Genomic DNA, 16,996 nt, shown 5'->3' on the forward strand with positions numbered 1-16,996 from the left:
GATGACAGCTCATGCTAGTATAGAGGTATCCAGTGGACACTGGACGGTAATCAATGTGTTTATTTGAAGATCCAAAACCCGTTTGCAATGATAATAATTTTTAAATTGGATATTAAATTAATTTCGTACCCATACGAGTGTTATAACCGAAACACGATGGCTACACATTTATATCACGTATGTGCGTGTTATACGAGCCGTATACTTGTAAGTTTACTAATGTACCGCTACGGTAAAGTGAAATCAATCCTTACAGTAAAACGATTACTCTGACCTTAGTCGGGTCTAATAATATAAATTAAAAACAGAAAAATGCAACGGGTAATAATTTAGGAAGAGAAAAAAGCAAAAAAGAGGGGACAGCCGGGAATTGAACCCGGGACCACCCGCACCCGAAGCGGGTATCATACCCCTAGACTACTGTCCCGTTACTATTCGTCATAACATTTCTGCCCAACAACAGCGCATCAGTAATTTTTAATTTAGCCACTCTGTGGCACTGTGCTCTATGAGCGTGATAATTACCCTCGTTGCAGTGCAGGCTCGACTTACCCAATTTTCTCCAAATTGCCATGTTTATATCCTGATAAAAAATGCATCGCAAAATTGGCACAATAATAATTATTACCGGTATAAGGCACTATTATATTTAAAAGAGACAACGGCTAATAAACAGAAATCACTGTACGCAGAAAGTCACCATTTCCCGTACACAGATATTTCCGCTGTACAAGCCGGTCCGGAGTTGGAGCACGATAGAGAACAGCGAACAATGTAAATCCATGAGTTGCGCCAATTGTAGTGCAGTGGCTATCGTCTAAACGTTAACATAGCGCGTATTCTGCCCTAGTTGTACCTGTACGTGCTCTAACGCCGGACCGGCTTGTACACGCCCAGTGATTTATTTCCTGAGTAAGGCTTTATAGTTTATACAGTGAAAACTACAAATTAAATTTTTTACGCTAAACTCTCCAAATTAAAACCAGTCAAGCCGCACCCTTTTACGCGTTACGTTCATTTGATATGGCTGATGCACGTCAGATATCGATAATGGGTAAACACAATAATTTTGTATCGTATAATCAAAGCAGTTATCAATCAAATTATCAAATATAGTTTTCCTAATAATCTGTCGTGAGACTAAATTAACGATTGCGCTAATTGTAGTGTAACGGCCTTTCAAAAATACCAAAAACATTTTCCAAGAGCCTTAGAAGTCTCCCAAGCGGAGCTTAATAATAATATACTAATACTAATACTAATACTAATACTAATACGAAATGCTTCTCAGAGACGCAGGAAATTAATCACCCAGATTATAATGTGTCTAAGTGATCGTTTTTTGTTGGGACACTAATCGGAAATGGAGAGCTGCGCGCGGTCTGCATATAAAAATGCGTAGGTGCATATAATATTACATGTAATCTAAGTGGCATTAGCGGCTGTTTGCATTGAACAGCGCCGCGTGCATTTGAAAACCGGTATCATCTTACGGCGGATACGATTAGCGTGTAGTAATCCCGGCCCGTATCGATACAGTGAAAAAGGCCCGGCATATACCGGCATGCGTGGCTGAACGGCAGCGTGCTCTCAACCGGAAGCCGAAATGCAGCGAATGGTGCGGAGAGCGGTCGGCCCCGCGGCGTCACTTAGCGTATTAACCGCACACTGATACACCGATCACATAGCGCAATGCAGCAAGGACTCGGGATTACAACGTAGCACACGTTCATCTACCACAGCATGTACAGCGCGACCACTAAACCAACAAACTGGGGCTCGGGTTTTCCGCGTTTCTCCACCTGTGCAATTAATTTTATTAGACGGAGCGATTAAATTGCGTTTGACGAGTAATTAAGCGGCCGATCCGCATCGCTGCACCCGTTATGCGCCGTGTATCCCGACGGCTAATTGGCGCTGTATGGAATATATTGGTATTTTCGGGATGATGGGTGCACGGATGAGCGGCGATGGATAGCGCATCCCCGGCGCAATTAGCGGTACGTGTATGCTGATCGCGGTATGCGCGACTGGCGCTGTATAATACCCTTGGTTATCTAATGGGGATGACGTGCCAGTGGAGCGTCGCGCGCAGCTCCCGTCTTATTCCCGCGGTTGCTCCTTTCCCTGCACGCGTCAACTTCCGTCTTCTGTCGAGCGGCGTTGTAATTAATTTTCCTGGATGACGTTCACTGTCACAACGTGGTTGTCTTCTTAATCGTCATTTTTCTCCGCTGTTTAACCGTGTCGCTCGCGGTATATTGCTACATACACGGGAATTTTGCTGGCGTGCTATCCCGAAAATTATTTTGCTGTTTCTGTGTGGTGTTCTGTAGCCAAATGATTTGTATACGTTGGAGAGAAAGCCGTTTGTGGGTCCCATATCTAGTTATATACTGAAATTGTTATGAAGTGGATGTATAATTTAATATATTTTGTATCTAAGTACATGTATAAATAAATTTTATATATGCACATATTTTGTCTATATTTACTTGTACTCTGTAAATGTATATTTATTTCTATATTTATTTGTGTATAAATATTTATGAATAAATACTTCAGAGCCCCAGCATTTTTCTAAAAATCCTGGAATGTGGTTTTCCAATTGTTAATATTTGTTATTGAAAAAAGGCTGGTGTGAGCGTTGTTTAGTCAAAACGATCTTCATAATAACTATCTACCTAAGAGCGTTTACTTGCAACATTTAACTGAGGCCGGACCATTTAATGTGCCTTTAATTTTGCAAGCAGGCGTTTAATCTGTTTGGAATTTTATTTCCATTATTATTGTTAATTCAGTGCCGATATTTTATGTACTATTTTATTTCATTATCCTTGATATATCCTGTTATTGCTGTTATTAAATTAATTATTATTCTATATGATTTTCTTATTTTGAAGTTCTTAACGTTTTATTTTCCTTTTTATTTCCGCTCCAGTTTATACAAATTATTTGGCTATAGAATATCCCACAGCAAATGCGAGAACGTGCGTGGTAGCACGCGAAAGCGAAAAATCCCGTGCATGTTGTACGTCTGGTACCATGTACCGCGTTATTTCCCATTTAAGTTACAGGGTCGATTAAATGTCGTATAGCCGCGTTAATCAGGGTTGCACATACTGTTGATGAAATACTCGTAATAATAATAATAATAATAATAATAATAATAATAATAATAATAATAATGATAACAATAATGAAGTGTGGTGCACCTTAATTGTAGATTATCCGGCACCGGCGTATTTTATTTCCCAAGCTCGCGCTCAGCTGATCCGACCGACTTCTCTATATACCTCACCTAAACGCTCAACACAATGCAGTCTCCGTCCACCTCCGCCACCGGCGCCCCCCGCGTGCGGTTGGCCCGCGAGGACACCGACTTCGACGAGCTGTACCGGCAGCTGGACGCCGCCGTGGAGATGGAGGCGGCCGTGGCGGAGTTGGCGCGTCTGGAGATGCAGCCGGCGACGTCGACGCACACCCGCCTCCGCCACGCCACCACCGACGCCCGCTTCGACACCGGCGTGGAGGCCGGGCCCAGTACGGAGGGTCTGCGTCTGCCGGTGTCCATGCAGCGCGCTGAACACAGTGTTGACGCGGGATTGGTGCATCTCTCGCAGCGGGAGGCCGGGGGACCGTCCGGCGGGATGCTCCCGGCGCCGGTCGGGCTCCAGACGGCCGGGATGAAGGACGGCGGGGGGACGCGGTTCGATAGCCATAATATCCTGCGGTCCGAGGTAAGGACAATTCAGCGCTCCTGTCTTCCTTCTTATGCTATAAATTTAATATTATCCTATTTTTATATACAATATGACCATCTATATACGTATTACGTATATGAAATTAATATATAATTTTTATATCAATAAATGCTTATGCAAATAAATATTTTTAGGGCGATATTTTTCAAATAAATAAATATTTTTAAATAAGCAAGTAAATGATATATGTCCGAAATAGGTTTAAGCAGATACAGTAACAAATTATTATTTTGTAACTGAATTTATTTTAATTCATCATATAATAATCTACATATAAACAATTTTAATAAAAAATAAATTAAAATTTAATTTAATAAATTTATTAAATTATAAATAAATAAATTAATAATAATTTAATAAATTTAGGAACTGGAATTTAAATACTTAAATTTTGGAAAAATTAAAATTAATTAAAATATTAAATTAATATATTTTTAATAGCAGAGTGATTTGCAAAATTAACTGACTAACTGAGTTAAACAGAAACAGGATGAAGGGGAAATTAAAGCGGTGCATTATTTCCGTAGAATATTATAGCAGTGTGATATCGATTGCTAATAGCTTAATGACTACTGCTGTAAATTGAATTATGGCTCGTTAACTTGAAATTAAACTAGGAAAATTGACGTCAGAATTTGTATCGTCAGCCGGGCGTTCCTCTGTTTAATCGATAATCCTGGGCTCGCATAAATCTTGTGAAATAATAATTATTACGTAGAAAATTATATGCGCTTTAATAAAATTTGTTAATTGAAGTTTTTAACGGCAGTATTTAAGACATGGGTCTGTTGTGTAATGGTAGCTTGTTAGAGATATTTCATGGGCGGTTGGTCATGCGTCAGCGGCCGGGGAAAACAGTGGTAGCCCGAGCGGAACCGGCTGTGTTTTTTTTCTCTGTCCCTTTCGTCATGCATATCATGAATCGATACACCGCATCATTGGCAGGAAAAAGCCGGGTCGGGTACTCGTATAAATGCTGAAAACGGTCGTTATATCAAATGAGGATAAACGAGCAGTGGGAGCGGACGAGTGGAAAGCATTGTCCCGGCGGGAGAGATTAGACAATTAATTGCCTCCCGACCCGGCGCAATGCTGAGCGGCGCATTACGCTGTATATGCCGCGCAGCATGTAGCGGGTGATTATTTTTCTTTGGCTTGACTTTTGCTTGTTTAGTGATGCTGGACGGCGCACTAACGTCACATGCATATATAAATATAATATAGTTTTATTCCTAATTAAAATACGTCTGATTAAAATCTCAATAAAGTGCTCATAAAGTTTTTTTTAAAATTACAGTGGTAAGTAAATTAGGTACAGTGGTAATTAATTTTTTTTAATTTCTTTTACGATGCTGAAATTCCTGATAAAAGGATAATACAAATGAAATAATGAATTTGTTAACTGCACCAATTATTTAATTCCGCTTTCGCCAAGCTTGTATTTTCCCGTTTTTACTCTTAAATAAGATTCAATTAAATCCCTGCTGCAGTTTCGGCAGTGACTGAATTTCTTTAATTTCCCTTTTCATGTCCCAGACTTCCGATTAGCGTAATATGAAAATAAAGTAATTAGTAATGGCATTGATTAAAATCCAAGACCGGTCTCGCACATATTGCACATTCCCCGTATATATAAAATTTTAATTAAGATTTATATAATTAAATCGCAGCCGGAGCTTTCGGAATAATTTAATTTATTGAATTCTTTAACAAGGTTGGAATGAAAATCAAGGCACTATATTCGGTTTACGTCATCGGCTACTAAAATTAATTAACCGGTAATGCATAAATAAGGAAAATTAAATATAGAAAACAATCATGATAAAAACCCTGATGATTGCGTGAGCAGCAGACGTTGCGGGGATGGTCCATTGCCGCAGCTGCATCCGGCCGGCGGATGCGGCACGCCCCCACGCCAGGGTATTAGCGCGCCGACGGCCGGCGGAATGGGGGCGCACGCACAACCGCGGCCGTCGCGTTTAACCGCTGCGTAATGGCCGCACGTCAGCGCGCAGCCACTCCAAATCCCGGGACGTGCCTATTCCCGGTGGCCGTCTCCTGAGAGGTTGTTTGATGGATGCGCACCGGGATTCTGCATTCAGCCGCGCATCAATCACATTACAGCGACATTGCGCAGACGCGTTGCGAAATAATTAGCGTCATTAACTAATCATCCCTACGGAATCGGAAAGGTCGTCTGCTTTAGGATTGAAAATCTTACAGTTTCGGGCGGTTCTGGAGATTATCTAGAATTAAATGAAATTTAACGTTAAAATTGATGTTTATTTTAAATTTAAATTCCCCAATATTTTTACCGATCCCGTTTTTCTTTAACTTTATTTCTCGAATAAAGTTTTTTTTAAAGTTTACTTCCCGAATTTTTACTGTTGCCAATAATCACATTAGAAAAAGCCGATTTAGGTTTCGATATGATTTAAAATAAAAATAAAATGGAAATTAAAAACTAGCTCTTACGTTTTACTTCCCGAATATTTTAGCAGTTCACAAAAAGAAAGTTTTTATAATTTTTAATTGTTTTCATGAATCTAAAATCATCTAAAACCATCTGAAATTATTTCTGTAATCCTGAAAAATAGGGAAAAGTTTTATTTAAGTTAAGCTGAAATCCTGGAAGCGCGGTTTTGATTTTGCAGTGATCTGATTTGAAGCTTGAAATGTGAAATGTTTGAAATTGTGATTTCAACCGTAAACTGCTTTTCCGGATTCTGGCAGACGGTGCTGTCGTGAGACAGTTCCAGCAACATTGATCATCGCGCTCAAATAGTCAAACAGATAACCGAGCCAAAACATCGGCTCAGCGTGTTGGTTTTACGATTAGCACGGGGATTTACTGCGGAAGGGAGATTGTAACGAAATTATCAGTGGTTTGTTCAGCGGTGCAAATGCTAACCCGATCGGTTGACACTTTGCACCGGCTGTTGCGCCGTCTGAAACAATTATGCAACAGTGAATTGTTGCGTACAGACAGTTGAACAAACGATACCGTGTAAATATTGACACGGTCAATCATAACATAAGCAGCGCTACTTGTCAAATGGCAACACCGGCGATTTTTACGGCGGGAAGATAGTTCCATAGGGAAAAGGTATGCCCGGTTATCGGTGAACGGTTTAACGGCGTCGCGGCAAACAACCATAAAAAAAGCCGGATTCTGCAATTGTTTCCTGCAACCGCGCACGCAGTGTGTTAAACTGTCAGAAAAATACAATCTAGGATGAATTTGAAAAATATACGGTTCTTTTCAATATCACGCAAACAAGCACGGCTTCCTCAGACCCAGTATCTTCGTTTATACGCAGTGGATATGTTCCTGGTACACACTGCTTTTTGATATTATTATTCAGTTTCTGGACGGCAGATTGGCTGGCCGAAATGCAAATTTTTCGTTCCACTTTGTGGAACGGTTATTTGATCATGGATAAATAAGTTTCTAGCGCGGGAGATGCGGCGCTCCCGCCCGCGGCGCCCAGCGGCGCTGGCGTACACGTACAGCGGTCTGCAGGTGCTGCGGATCTACCGGCTGGCGCTGGTCACCAGCTTCGAGTCGGCCGAGCACTGCCGTGCACCGGAAACGCTGACACTGACCCGCTTCAGCTACATCGTAAGTTCATGATCAACGCGATCGTACAAGTCAAGGTTAGGGAAGCGCCTGCAGTATATATGCCAAAGGTCATCATTATATATATGTTTTTTATATATACCGATACGCTAAAGGTCACCGTCTTACATTGGTTTCGTTATATATACCGATATGGTAAAGGTTGTCGTTATATATATGTTTCGCTATATATACCGATTGCCCAAAGGTCACCGCTAGATATATGTTTCGCTATATATACCAATATGTGCAAAATTCACCGTTGTAGATATTTATATATATATGTTTCGTTAAATTAGTATACCGATTGGCCGAAGGTCACTATTATTTCCCGTTATATGCACCGCCATGCCAAAGGTCACTGTTGTATATTTTACACGTGCATCGATGCACCACTGCGATAAGCAGGAACAGTAGCGCCGCGGTCAAGGTAGACGACCGCACATTGACCACCGCTTTATCGCGCCTGTCTATCGGATATCGTGTTACCCGTTAGTTCACGGTCTGATCGTAGCAGCGTATATTGATGTACGGTTTTATAGAGTAATCACCGTGTGTTGAAATATTTTTCCACTGAATGTACGTTGCTGCGCTTTGCTACACTGTAATAAGCAGACTATTGTGGAATTGTCAAGTGGAGAGGGACGTGCATTTTCCTCTTCCATGTGGAGTGGTTGTGTTGCACAGCACTAACTGCCAACTCATTTGGTTACTTAACCAACGCACACGGCGTATCACTGCTCATCTCGCCATCTGCTTAATGGTTTTTCTGCGCCGAGATCCGCATGGTGCGCGTATTATGCGCGTAAAGGGATTTCATTAGGCCGATCTATCAGGCCGGAAGTGCGCGTCACGCCATTGATTGTGTGCCGGGAAGGGAAGAGGGAACAACGGGATGAACATGCTCAACATATGTCGAGCTAGCCAAATGTTGAAGGATTCGATTGTCGATGCATTGCCAACCGTAAAGATTACAGTGTATTGATTATGTTGGTTTAATCGTCTAATCCGTCTATAAAAATCCGGGCGGGAGCTTGTTAAGGATATACCGAAGTATGCGTAAGTGAAAATATGTACTTCGAATTTTTTTCTCAACAAGCGATCGCTTTCGCTGTATATATTTTCAACAACAAATCCGCGCGTATAGCCATTTTCTAACGGTACGAAGTTTTTAAAAATAAATTCGTGCTTAGTGCTTACTTTATATTGACCTTTACACATAAATGTGCAAATCAAGTATAGCAATCGCGCCCAGAAAACATGCTATTTATCAGAAAAATTTTAACTGCGATCTGTTCGCCTTGTTTAACGGCGTGTCAAATGCAGAGTTCAGAATCTGGATATTTGGCGTAAAAGTCAGAGGCAAAAGTGAGGATTATTTAAAAACATTTTGTACCTTTAAAAATCGAAATACGTGGGCGATGAGTTCGTCAAAGTGTACAGCCAGAGTGATCGGTTGTTGAGAAAAGTCGAAGTATGTATTTATACGACACATGTATAATTATGATTCAACGCGCGCGTTTGGTTTATTGATTGAATTGAAAGACACGGTAATATGTATGAAAACACGTGACTCATATCCATCGTGTTGGTAAACAATCGCGCCAGCCTCGGGAAGCGAGCAGGGACAGGCGCCGGGTGAGTCAGTGTGACACACGCCTGATTCACGCTGTTCACGGTCTGTTTTCGACGATGTCTGCTTCACTTGTAACAGTCTACTTATCATCCACGAAACGTGCCATCTACATACTGTGCTACACGGTATTGCTCCCGCATAATACACCGCATTGTGTCCGTCCGGCACAGATGACCGGTTTGATTTCTTTCGTCCACGCGGCCGCTTTTCCTCACTGCCACAATTCTATGCAGATTACTTCCTGCTTGTCGTTGACAGCGTGCTGACACGGCGCAAATTGTTAGTGCTGAGCGCGGCAGTTTTCAGGATCACGGTTAATGGATTTTCTCGCCGCCAGCGCGCTCATCGTCCGCGAAAGCCTATACGGCTTTCTACCGAGCTTTTAATTTCCTGTTATGCTTCTCCGTTTTCATCATCTGATCCGTGTGTTTTTCTCCACTTTAATCCATTAATCCGTTAATTGGAATCGCCGGGATGGTGGTGTGCTTCCATGTCTCCCGTCCCGTCGGTGGCCGGCGCCCGCGGGCGGTCGAGCGGGCGCTGCACGCCATCAGCGCCACGTCGACGCGGACGCTGGCCGGTTGGCGGCGCCACTGGCCGCCGGCGCTGCTGCAGCGCTCGGCCAGTCTTCTGCGCAGCCGGCGCTTCCGGAAGACGGCCGTGAAGGAGGAGGGTCCAGCGCCGCCGGCCGATCCCGACTGCGCCAGCTTCCGCAGTGATAGTTCGCGGGCGTCCGGTTCCTGGCGGTCGCAGTGTTCGCTCAGCGCATCCGTAAGCGAATACGGTTTACTAAAGTAACGGGCTGAGTTGTACGTACACGTGACCGTATTTCATTTCCGGATAGAAGAATCCCGCACGAGGTTGTGATTGGGTTTTACTTTTTAGCGCAGCTGGAGACGCATTTCTATGTGGTTAATGTAATCTCCTGCTTCGCTGACTGTACACTGTGCAAGTGTGCAGTTGTTACTCGTATTTAATCATTACACCGAGGAAATAGCCGGCATTTTCTTGTTCGAAGTTTCTGTGATATGAGTATAACGTAGGACTTTGATAATTTATTGTTTCGTTGCATACGTACATATACCTAATTCACACTGCGCAAATCAGCGTTTCTCTGTTCGAACCCAGTTCCGTCGATTTATGCGCACTGGATGCGTTCGTTGCGTTGATGTTGCACACCGTTTGTGATTTTATCGTTACGGTAGAATTTTGAACCGCACTTGACTGGCTGATTTCCAGTTGTTTTTACCCGAATTTTAAGCAATATTACCCAAGTCAATTAATGGTGCCCTAATTAATAATAAGTACTAACTGATTAATAATAATATTTGATATGATAATGTACTTTTTATTGTGATAGTGGTATTACTGATTTTGCTGCACTCATTACAGGAAACAACCGATCTCGTCAATCTGCCGGAAGAGCAAATCTGGCAGAAGCGTGATGAGCCGGCAGTCCTCCAGCAATCCGCGGACGCCCTCGCTGTGGATTCCTTAACCATGGGCACCCCCCGCGGGAGCGGCCTGACCATGAACCCCCCGTCCGGCAGCGCCCAGGCCCGCCATTCCGCCGACCGCGACGTCCCGGCGTCGGCCCGGACGCGCCCGGCCATCGCCACCTCCCAGTCGGAGCACTACGATCTCCAGCACCGCCAGACCCTGCCCACCAGCGGCACCGGTCTGACGCATCTCCTGTCGCCCGGCGGCCTCGACGATTACCAGTACGCCCGGCAGACAGGGCCCGACACCTCCTCCATCCGCTCCTCGGAGCGCTCCAAAGCCACGCAAAAGAGCTCAAAGTCGTTAACCCGGCGCCTGTCGTCCTTCTTCACGCGCTCCTTCCGCCGGAAACGGACGCCGGCCGGGACGCCGACGACCCCGGGGTCGGAGAGTAAACGAGTGTCGTATTCGGCCAGCGCCGCCAGTTATGATGAGCGACCCGGAAGTGCGGCCACCCGTCTCAGTTTGGAGGTACTATTCTATGACTCAATCGCTTTGTATGTCGGTTAGCAAGCCAGCGGTTTTTTTGCCGATGAGGAACCTCGATAGAACCGTTTAGTTGGGTACCTTAAATTAAAATCAGTAAATAAACGGTGCCCCCGTCGTTGTTTAGAGGTGCGATTCTATGATTCAATCGGTTTGTATTTCGGCTTCGGCAGCGGAATTTTTGCTGACATAGAGCCTCTTAGTAGAATACCTTGAATGAATAACCAAGACATTGATGGGGGTATGTAGGACTCAGATTATATTGCCCAACGCAGCCAGCAGCTGCTGCGGCTGGGCTTCTCCCTGAACATCGAGGAGGCCCTGGCCCAGGAGCCGGACACCTTCGTCTTCGTTCCGCTGACCGACTCCGGCTACTTCTCCTCCGACTGCGACGACCTGGAGAAGCTCCCGGAAGTCAGTCTCATGGAGCTGGAGGAGGTCCCCCTCCCGGATTCACCGCCCCGCCCCACACCCCCGCCACGTCACACCAACCCGGCGTCCCAGCGCCACCGCCCAACGGCCCTGCGCCCCCACAGCAACCGCCTGTCGGACGGACATTCCCCGGTGACGCACCCGCTGATGCGCCAGACGGACGTCGGCGGGAGTCCGATGGGCAGCCCGGTGAGCTACGACGGCGCGTCGACCTCCGGGGGCCGTCGGGAGACGCCGGGACGACGGCTGTCCTTCATCGAGGGCACCTCCGTGATGGAGAGCATCAACCATCTGGCCTATCCCAGCCAGATGCTCCTGGAGGAGGACGACGGACTGCCGCCGGTCAGTCGGCGCGCCAAGGAGAAGCTGCGTTTTAAACGCCACCCGTGGAAGTGGATCAAGAGCAAATTCTAAACGATCTTTCAAGGAATTTTCACAATATTATTTATGGATAAATTCGCCCGGTGACATATAATTTTTGGGGAGGTGTATTTATTTTTGATTATTCTTTGTGGAGTTTGGAGGCGGCTGCTCACTTGATTCATTTACCGGTAGCTCAAATCTGCAATGCTTATTTTTGTTCAGCCGGCGTCTAATGATGCCGGTGACCTTTTTCCATTTTTATAAACGTTTGACTGGTTTTGATCCCAATTCCCAACCGATAGATATTCTGACGGCGATGATAATTATTATTATTCTCGTATTAACCAACAGTACCTTGCTCGATGTATTGCACGTATAACGTTTAATAAAGAACGTCATTTGCGTGTCCGAACTAGAGTTCGCAAATCGTCAAGATTTTAGTAGCGAAACGGAAATTTTCAGCCTATTGGAAATACTTGACGAAACTTGACTATTTATAAATTTCGGAAAAAAATAACGAAGCTTAGCAATAACGGAAAATATTTTGCTTACTAAAAAGCGAAACTGAGCGAAAAATTTTAAAAGAAAAAATACTTACTGAAACTGAGTCTAAATTTTGCTCATGTAGACTTCAAACCAGGCAAAAACTGTCGAAGGCAATAATTTACTGGAAGAAAATAGCCTAATATCGCTCGTAGCTGACGGACATATTTGTTTAAAAACTGCCAGAAATTTTAAACAAAATTCGAAAAAATAACGAAATTTGTAGCGAACGAAAGTAGCAGTACTAACGTGTTCGATTAAAAGCTGCAGTGCCTCCTTTAGCTGGCCGCCTATCGTTTCTCCTGATTCTAATACGTATTACACAGCCCCCAAATCACGCATTTTGATTCCAGCCGAATTATTCCGCGCCAATTGCGCGGGGTCTGCTACGAGTAGTTAGTAATATTTCACTGGAGCAGACGATCCATTGACTTATAGTCCATACAATATTTAGGCTCAAAATTCAGTCATGAAGATTTCAGCGAAGCAAATTTGTGACACAAGCTAAAAAAATTGAACTCTGAACGTTAACAAACATCAAATACTAACTGTACGGAACGATGCGTTACATATCTGTTTCGAGCGGGCAATTTCGGGAGCGCAAAAACGTGCGACATTTTGCTTTACGATGTGCTTCCATTCCAGTCTGTAACTTTACTTTGCGGTTTGCACCTTACTGCTGCCTATATATGTATTGTTTACCGAATTCTGGCTTCAACTTACAGTAAATAAAAAACTTACTGTAATTATCGATTAATGTAAAACAGTTAATTAACGTTAATTAACATTTAACGCTACCAGTCGCAAGTTAATACCGTATTTGCGATAAGCACTCGACCGATGCCCAGACTCAAAGGCACCCGACTCAGAGGCATACTGCTCCGCGCTCGTAAGGGATGTCCGCCTGTTTCGCTTTGCGAAAATTTCACGCAGGAAGGCGAGCACAGAAGGGGCAGACAAAGGGCATGTGTAGGCAGAGCAATTGCGCCAAGTATAGTTGCTGTACTTGGAGTTGGTGCATTGTATGTAATCTTCTGGCTTGCTAGTTTGAGTTGAGTTCCTGTGGAAAGGTTTCAGAATGACGTTCTCTTTTAAAAAGTACAAGTCCAGGCGGCCAAGTGTACTAAAAAGTATTTGGCTATTATACTTCTGATTGTCATCGCTAATGACGAACACGATCAGGATAACAAGATTTATGCTCGGTTTGATTTAGACTTGCATAATATGGTACAGAAAAAATTCAAAGCGAAATTTCGTTTTCCCTGTTACGCCTTCGTACGTTTGTTCTGAGTGTTTGTCGGAATATCGGAGGTGGTATCAACAGGAAAAGTATTGCACTCGCTACCGGTATCGGTCATTTTTATTAAAACTGAATAAACGTATAATATTGTATTAGCAAAAAAATCTTTAAGCAGATACCGTTCAAAACAACGCTTAAAAGTTCTGCTTTTCAAATAACACTGTGCTGTACAACTAAATGTGAGTCTGATAAAATTTGTTGTTGTGACACTTGCAACAGCTGACCGATAGAGGATTAATCGGGGAATTTCTCCCTTCTCCTATAAGTCTTCTATTGTTGCTTTTCTCGCATGTGCCTGATATCTACCGGACTCCGCATAGTCACTTTTGTGAGTCGGGCCCGCGCCTTTGGGAGCAGGCTATGTCGTAGAGAGCAGCGTCTTAATTAAGTACTTTTTAATTACTTTTTATGGCCCCTGCGCCCGGTATGTGCGCCTGCGCCCCAGATCGGCGGCTTATCGCAAATCACGAAATAAACGACACCCTGTCTAGTGTTGGGTCGGCCCGGCTCGGCCCGAGCAAGAGGGCCGGGCCGTCGTTAACACGGCCCGGGCCGCGGGCCGATCCGGGCTGCGGCCCGACATGTCCCCGGGCCGTCTTGCAGCACAGTAATATTTCACTCCCGGATGTCATTATGCAAGCGGCTACAGCGGGTATGTCAACGGAAAAATAGACGGATTTTCGCCTAGAAACGTTTAATGCTATGAAAATTAAGAAAAACTCATCGAAAAACTAAATTTCAGTAAATCTAAACTAAACTACTAAATTTCAGTAAATCCCAATGAAGTTTTTTTGTTTTTCTAAGTCTTTTTCCATATTTAACGTCCACAACGGGCCACGGCCCGGGCCGAGGGCCGCGGCCCGGCGCGGCGCGGCCTCCCGAAAGGGCCGGGCTGACTTCGGCCCGGGCCTTTCGGGCCGCGGCCCTGGGCCGGGCCGGCCCAACACTAACCCTGTCAGCGAATTAATCAATACTCGGTATTGTATACCATTTACCCGCAAAATTTTTAATTCTAATAAACCCGTTATTAATTAATTAATTTTAATAGATATTTTAACACGTCGTGGTAACTTGTAAGGAAGGAACGAAGATCCACGGAAAATGGAATTCCACGGTGGAATTCCGTTTTCCAAATCCGCGCTCCAAGCGACTTGCTTGGATTTGGAAAACGGAATTTAAGGAATCCGTGGAATTCCAAGTTTCGAATGGAAATCCAAACTTCTGTATTTGGATTTCCAAACGAACGAAAAACTTACGAAATTATCGATATTAACCCGGCAGTTTTTTGTTTTTTTCACTGTTTTTCCATAGAAGGCATGCCATTTTCAGCAGTTTTCGAATTTTTTTGGGTATGGAAACAATGTCGAGAAAACATGCACGGTCTGAATTATAGCCATGACAGAAAATATAAGCTCAGTGCTAGTGCATTTAGTGAGTGCAGATTGCAAATACAACACTGTCGGCGCATCCAGTTATCCCGGCACTAAATAATGGTTAAGTAGTGCAGTGCACTACTTAACAATTATTTAGTACCGGGATAACTACGGGTAGTAATAATTTGGAAAACAATGACGCTAAATTAATGACTTCATCTATTACTTATATACAAGATTTCAAAGCGGATAAATCAGATTTTTCTGTTATAATTATGTTGTTTTGCTAACCGTTATTAACTTATTACTATAACAAAAACCGAAAATGCAAGCACAATGAGATGTTACACTGAACCAAAATGGCATACGAGGTTTAACTCATGATATGGGATCTAAAATTATAAACGAGATATTTTTGTGTTTAAGAATAACTTTCTACGTTTTATTTTTAGTAAGATTTTTTTGAATTTTTCGACTGTTCGTCGTTTTATTTTATCCAGTAAAGATTTGTACCTAGTAATCAGTCGTTAGTACGCTTATATGCTTCAACAAGCACTGCAGATTTAGTACTAGTGTTCTAGCAAGGATGATAGTCGGTGACGTGTAGTTAGAATCATGCTCGAAACTACGGATCTGCAGCGAATAACTAGATAATATTAACTGAAATAGTTATTAATTGGTAGCTACGTTACATTTGGTGAATACCTGTATGAAAAGAAAGCTATAAAATGGTTTTCCTTTGAAAACTGTAAAATCCTTGGATTTACGAAAATCCATTTGGATTTCCGGAAATCCACGGAATCCATGGAAATCCATGGCAATTTCCTTTCCAAATCCTTTCCACGGGCCCGAACCCGTGGAAATTCGTTCCTTACTTGTAAGTTATGTTAGAGACTTATGCGCCCTACGCGCACTTTCTGGTTTACGCTACCAGAATGTGTTTGGATGAGCAATTAACAATAATTATAATGTTAATAATTAGTAATTAAGATTGGACACGTAGCAGTGTCGACGATACCCGATTGGCGGTGGCAGTACTTATTAATGGATAATTATTGAGGGGTACGATTACGGCATATCGCAGTGAAATGTAAGCATTAAAATATGTGCACATTAGTTTATATAAGAAATATCTAAATTGGCGACTTTGACACTTGTAACCGACCAAAACGTCCGGACGACTAAGACGTCCGGCGGACGTTTTGGCCGCTAAACCGACCAAACCGTCCGGGGGCCAAAAAAACGTCCGCCGTAAATTTTGCCCACCCAAAATATTTTGCGTTCTCGGTGGGAACTGAAGCTCCTTAGAGCTTTTTTATCCCGGACACATTTGTCAGTACCATTTTAACCCGGACACTTTGGTCGGTGAACCACTTCGGCACGGACACTTTGGTCGGAGTACCATTTTAGCCTGGACAATTTGGTCGGAGTACTATTTCAGCCCGGAAACTTTAGTCGGACTACGTTTTGCCGCCGGGACACTTTGGTCGGAGTACCATCCTATCCCGGACACTTTGGTCGCAAAATTATTTAAAGCCCGGGCACTTTGGTCGGAGAACCATTTTGGCCCGGACACTTTGGTCGGAGTACCATCTAATCCCGGACACTTTGGTCGGAAAACCACTTTGGCACGGACACTTTGGTCGGAGTACTATTTCAGCCCGGACAATTTGGTCGAAAAACCACTTTAGCCCGGACACTTTGGTCGGAGTATCATTTCAGCCCAGACAATTTGATCGAAGTACCGTCTTATCCCGGACACTTTAGTCGGAAAACTATTTTAGCCCCGACAATTTGGTCGGCGTACCATTTCAGCTTGGACACTAGGGTCGGATTGCGTTTTGCCGCCCGGACACTTTGGTCGGAGTACCATTTTAGCCTGGACAATTTGGTCGGAGTACTATTTCATCCTGGAAACTTTGTTCGGACTACGTTTTGCTGCCCGGACACTTTGGTCGGAGTACCATCTTATCCCGGACA

At 43.7% G+C, this 16,996-nt stretch overlaps 1 protein-coding gene and 1 non-coding gene across 3 annotated transcripts; one reads left to right on the forward strand and one right to left on the reverse strand.

Annotated features, from left to right (window-relative positions):
* Positions 1-355: 355 nt before the first annotated feature.
* On the reverse strand, positions 356-427 carry Trnap-cgg (transfer RNA proline (anticodon CGG)). The gene has a single exon. It is a non-coding gene; the product is annotated as a tRNA-Pro (tRNA).
* A 1,216-nt stretch (positions 428-1,643) lies between these two features.
* Positions 1,644-12,202, forward strand: LOC129581872 (uncharacterized). Of its 2 annotated transcripts, none has more exons than XM_055473189.1 (4): positions 1,644-2,000; positions 3,227-3,740; positions 10,412-10,990; positions 11,255-12,202. In XM_055473189.1, the coding sequence occupies exons 2-4, from the start codon at positions 3,318-3,320 to the stop codon at positions 11,849-11,851; spliced, it is 1,599 nt and encodes a 532-aa protein (XP_055329164.1). In that variant the 5' UTR covers positions 1,644-2,000; positions 3,227-3,317; the 3' UTR covers positions 11,852-12,202. The 2 variants fall into 2 exon arrangements, with proteins under 2 accessions (XP_055329164.1, XP_055329245.1); XM_055473270.1 differs by lacking the exons at positions 1,644-2,000; positions 3,227-3,740 and adding exons at positions 7,979-8,442; positions 8,853-9,790.
* The last annotated feature ends 4,794 nt before the right edge of the window (positions 12,203-16,996 follow it).

This window comes from Paramacrobiotus metropolitanus, unplaced genomic scaffold, assembly GCF_019649055.1.
Source record: "Paramacrobiotus metropolitanus isolate TYO unplaced genomic scaffold, Prichtersi_v1.0 Parri_scaffold0000001, whole genome shotgun sequence".
Taxonomy (NCBI): Eukaryota; Metazoa; Tardigrada; class Eutardigrada; order Parachela; family Macrobiotidae; genus Paramacrobiotus; species Paramacrobiotus metropolitanus.

What these genes read in the sequence shown, in the direction of transcription:
- LOC129581872 (XM_055473189.1), top strand. Translation starts at nt 3,318, where the DNA reads ATGCAGTCTCCGTCCACCTCCGCCACCGGCGCCCCCCGCGTGCGGTTG. An exon ending in ATAATATCCTGCGGTCCGAG is followed by an intron (nt 3,741 to 10,411) that starts GTAAGGACAATT and finishes CACTCATTACAG; the next exon opens with GAAACAACCGATCTCGTCAA. An exon ending in CCACCCGTCTCAGTTTGGAG is followed by an intron (nt 10,991 to 11,254) that starts GTACTATTCTAT and finishes GGGGGTATGTAG; the next exon opens with GACTCAGATTATATTGCCCA.